The sequence below is a fragment of the Gadus macrocephalus genome, chromosome 17 (genome assembly GCF_031168955.1).
Source record: "Gadus macrocephalus chromosome 17, ASM3116895v1".
In the NCBI taxonomy this organism is placed as follows: Eukaryota; Metazoa; Chordata; class Actinopteri; order Gadiformes; family Gadidae; genus Gadus; species Gadus macrocephalus.
Window position 1 is genome coordinate 8,100,278 of NC_082398.1, and position 4,245 is coordinate 8,104,522.

General features: G+C 44.3%; 1 protein-coding gene across 3 annotated transcripts in view; it reads right to left on the bottom strand.

Annotated features, from left to right (window-relative positions):
- Positions 1–2,854: 2,854 nt before the first annotated feature.
- Positions 2,855–4,245, bottom strand: part of LOC132475729 (endothelin receptor type B-like) — a 5,048-nt gene continuing 3,657 nt past the window's right edge. For 2 of the 3 annotated variants that reach the window (XM_060077008.1, XM_060077007.1), the window contains exons 6-8: positions 4,013–4,146; positions 3,603–3,711; positions 2,855–3,262 (exon numbers count right to left, since the gene is read on the bottom strand). In XM_060077008.1, coding sequence (XP_059932991.1) covers positions 3,170–3,262; positions 3,603–3,711; positions 4,013–4,146 — 336 coding nt within the window. In that variant the 3' untranslated portion in view covers positions 2,855–3,169. The remainder of the gene's footprint in view (positions 3,263–3,602; positions 3,712–4,012; positions 4,147–4,245) is intronic. The other variant, XM_060077009.1, reaches the window with a different exon arrangement.

A 4,245-nucleotide genomic window follows, 5' to 3' on the forward strand; every position in this document is an offset into this window, starting at 1 on the left:
GTTATGTGGCCCCGCCCCCTCCCCCGACGTGCCCCCGCTTGTCCCCCGACGTGGCCCCGCCCCCACAGTGTGGTGAAATACCTTCACGACTCACCACTTCAAAGACGTAATATTTTAACGTGAACGCTCATTCGTGTGCACATTTATGCGTGCGGACTCTATAAATTATTTTAGTCTATGCTTCATCTTGATAACATGTTTCAAGCGAATACCAGTTATGAATGGTTTCTTCTCCACATAGTGGACAACACCAAATGGTTTTATGAGTTTGTACATAAGTTAGAAACTACAAACATGGCCTTTTTGCCATTTCCGCCCAATCCAAGACAGACCAAAGGTTTACCTGAGTAAATTAAAACCTTGAGGCGTTGTCAACACAAAGGATCAAATTAGTTTTTCATCAGTGACCAAATTGTTGTCGTCGTCGTCGTCCCCCCTCCTGCTGGTTACTGTATATATCATCATGGTTCGCCTGCTACGCCCTCACAGACACACACACACACACACACACACACACACACACACACACACACACACACACACACACACACACACACACACACACACACACACACACACACACACACACAAAACACACACACACACACACACACACACACACACACACACACACACACACACACACACACACCTCCCTAACCTGACAAACATTGTCTGTCTGAAGTCAATATTTAACGAAAGATGATTATTGTTTCATTAGGTTATTGTTTCATTAAGCTGAACTCCACCTTTATGGTGTTGAAAAAGTAGTGAACGATTATTAATGCTACTTTAACTGCACCGACAGTCCAAAAACCCAGTCGAAACTATGTGGAAAAAGTGTGTAGTTCAAAACGTGAACCAGCTTTTACATCTTCGCCACCTTCAGAGTTTGTTATTTACAATCTTTCAAAAACCCCATGTTATTTCCAATAGACATTTGACCGAGGGAACCGAAGCCTCGGATGCGGGACTTAAGAGCTTTTAATGGTTCCACGTTCCCGCAACGCAAGGGGGTTACGGACCCCTTACGTCCTTGCTTAAGGCCGATTTATGCTCAGTTACGTAAGCGTAAGCGCAAGCGCAAGAGGCCCTTGCGCGCCCTTGCGCACCCCTTGCGCGACTTCTCACGTCTTGCGTGCGTCGGGCGATTTTTCTAGACTTGCGTAATTTTTTACGTAAGCTTTTACGCGAGCCGCGCAGCCTGCAAGGCTGTGATTGGTCTGCTGGTCTGGTTACTACTTCCTGTCTGGAGTATCACCCGGCAGGCTCATATACAAAAGCATTAACGTGAAGTGAAGTTAACTTTGCTGCCAACACATTATGTCGTTTTAAAATGTAGAGAGATATGCACATTTATACAACCCCAATGATCAACAACTTCATCACCCCTGTTCCTCTGTCTGTTGCCATCATTCACTGTGTATGGGGAGAACACGATCTGGCACATAAACAAACCAACGACTCCCACAGACAAAGACGTCATTCTCGAGGTCGTCTTCAACGAAAAACTTTCCTCCACATATTACTCCACCTACTGTTCTGGCGGTAAATTGCTTGGCAACACGTGCAACCTAAAAGGGAGCATGAATTGCTTTGAGTAAATTTTGCGCAACAACGTAACACCAACGCTGAAGCATGCAGCCGCCTTTACCCTCCTTGCGTCCGGCTCAAGGGCCTGACGGAAACACTGTGATTGGTCCGCTTACTGAAACCCGACCCAGAACCATAAATGGTCGCGACTGCGTGGTCATTGCGTTGCGGGAATGTGGGACCATAAAAAGCCCTTTATTCTTCAGAGGGTGTGTTCGAGATGCACTGGTGTAGGGATTACTGGGAATGAGTCAGAATGGCAGTGGGAAGATTCCATTACATTCAGCATAAAAAACGGATCTAAACGTCGGTGTGTAAGTAAATAATGCATGGATGTTTAGATTACATAAAAAATAACCTCAAAGGGATACATTTGCTGAACTGCTAAATGTATCCGTTATGCTCTACTCAAGGGATCAGGGTTGCAGCACATTACAGAGGACTAGAAACCGGCCTTAAAGTGTAATTTCAGCGTAAATTGAACCCAGGGTCGGTGTTCTGGCATGAAAACCCATCAAATAAGCCCTTCAGATACTTTTTTCATTGAAAATCGAGTATTAGAGTTTGCCCGGCGCAATGTTTGGCGTCCATGTTATTGGCTTGGGGCATTGAGTTTTGCTTCCAAATCGGCATTTTTGAACCACTAATATTGCTAAAAATAGCACCAAACCTCTGCAGTAGCATGAGGGTCCCTACACATAACTGTAACCAAGTCCTTTAATTTACGTTGTCAACACTTGCTATATATTATTTATAAATATAAATTATATAAACGATAAATTCCAACACTTTCCTCCTTGAACTGAACTCCGGCGCATTTGGCAATCAACTTGTGTGGACTTCCTGTGAACACGGACCTACCGGTAATGCTTGTTAAACTGTCTTTTTAAATAAATCTGGGTTTGCAATCTAAGTTGTTGGTGCTTCGTTTTATGTGTAGGGACCCTAGTCATGCTACTGCAGAGATTGGGTGCTATTTTTAACAATATTAGTGGTTCAAAAATGCAGATTTGGAAACGAAGCTCTCCAAGCCAATAACATGGACGCCAAACATTGCTCCGGGACAACTCTAATACTCAACTTTCTTATTTGATGGGTTTTCATGCCAAAACAACGACCCTGGGTTCAATTTTCGCCGGTATTACACTGTAAGGCCGGTTTATAGTCCTCTGTAAAGTGCTGTACGTAGACACGGAGAGCCCAACCGTGCGTGTGTCTGTGTGTGCGTCCGCAGAAAGTTAAACTAATAAACAGGCTACCGTTCCATAAGAATAGATTAACTTTATTAAAATACGAAATCCTCTCCTTTACAATCAAAATAATAATATATTAGAATACAAAATAAACCATTAATATTCAATCAATAACAGGAATATGAGAGCATTGATGATTTGGCGACACACACACACACATTCACACACACACACACACACACACACACACACACACACACACACACACACACACACACACACACACACACACACACACACACACACACACACACACACACACACACACACAAACAGACAGACATAAACTCACACACACACGCACAGATGCAGACAGGCCGGGTTCAGGGGTCAGATGTTCTGTAGGGCAGACTGGTTCCCTGGTGGAGGACACTGTTAGAGAGAGAGACAGGATACCAGCAGCAGCACAGACAGGACTGGAGACAGGGGGAGGGGAGAGAGACAGACAGGTAGTCAGGGATACAAGGAGAAAGACAGACAGGGAGACAGAGTCATGTAGAGAGACGGGTCGATAGATCGAGACAAACAGGGAGACAAATAGTTACACAGACAGACAGACAGACACAGAGGGAGAGAGACAAGCAGCTGAGTTAGTTCACATGGACATATCCTTCTTGCGATATCTCTTATCTTTGACCTTTCTATGTTAAGAATCCCCAACCCCCAATACCACTGATACCACACACACACACGCACACCCACACGCACACGCATAAGCGCACACACACGGAAACATAAGCAGCCCTCCTTCCATACCTTGAAGCAGTTCTTGAACTTCCTGGAAACAAAGTACAGTACTATGGGGTTGATGCAGGAGTTGATGGTTGCCAGGTTGATGCTGAAGTAGTCCAACACCAGGAAGAAACTACAAGCAGAGAAAAAGAGAGGATTCAGACTACAACCAGAGAAGAAAGAAGATAGAACTACAATCAGAGCAAAACAGAGAATTAAAACTACATCCAAAGAGGGGGACTCAAACCACAACCATAGAAGAGATGATTAAAACTACAACCAGAGAAGAGTAGAGGAATAAGAAGAGTGTATGTGACTGTCTGTGTGTGTGTGTGTGTGTGTGTGTGTGTGTGTGTGTGTGTGTGTGTGTGTGTGTGTGTGTGTGTGTGTGTGTGTGTGTGTGTGTGTGTGTGTGTGTGTATGGTTGTGCATACTTGAGCTGGTCACAGCGCCTGACGTCATGTGACTGGTAGACGGTGTTCTTCAGCAGCTTGCTGAGATGCAGTGGCAGCCAGCAGAGAGCAAACATCACCACCAGAGAGAACACAGCCTTAGCCACCTCTCTTCTCTAGAAATAGATCATTATAAATACATAGATATTATTATTAATATCACCACAAGAGAAAATACTTCCATAACCACCTTTCCCCTCTATAAATAAATAGAT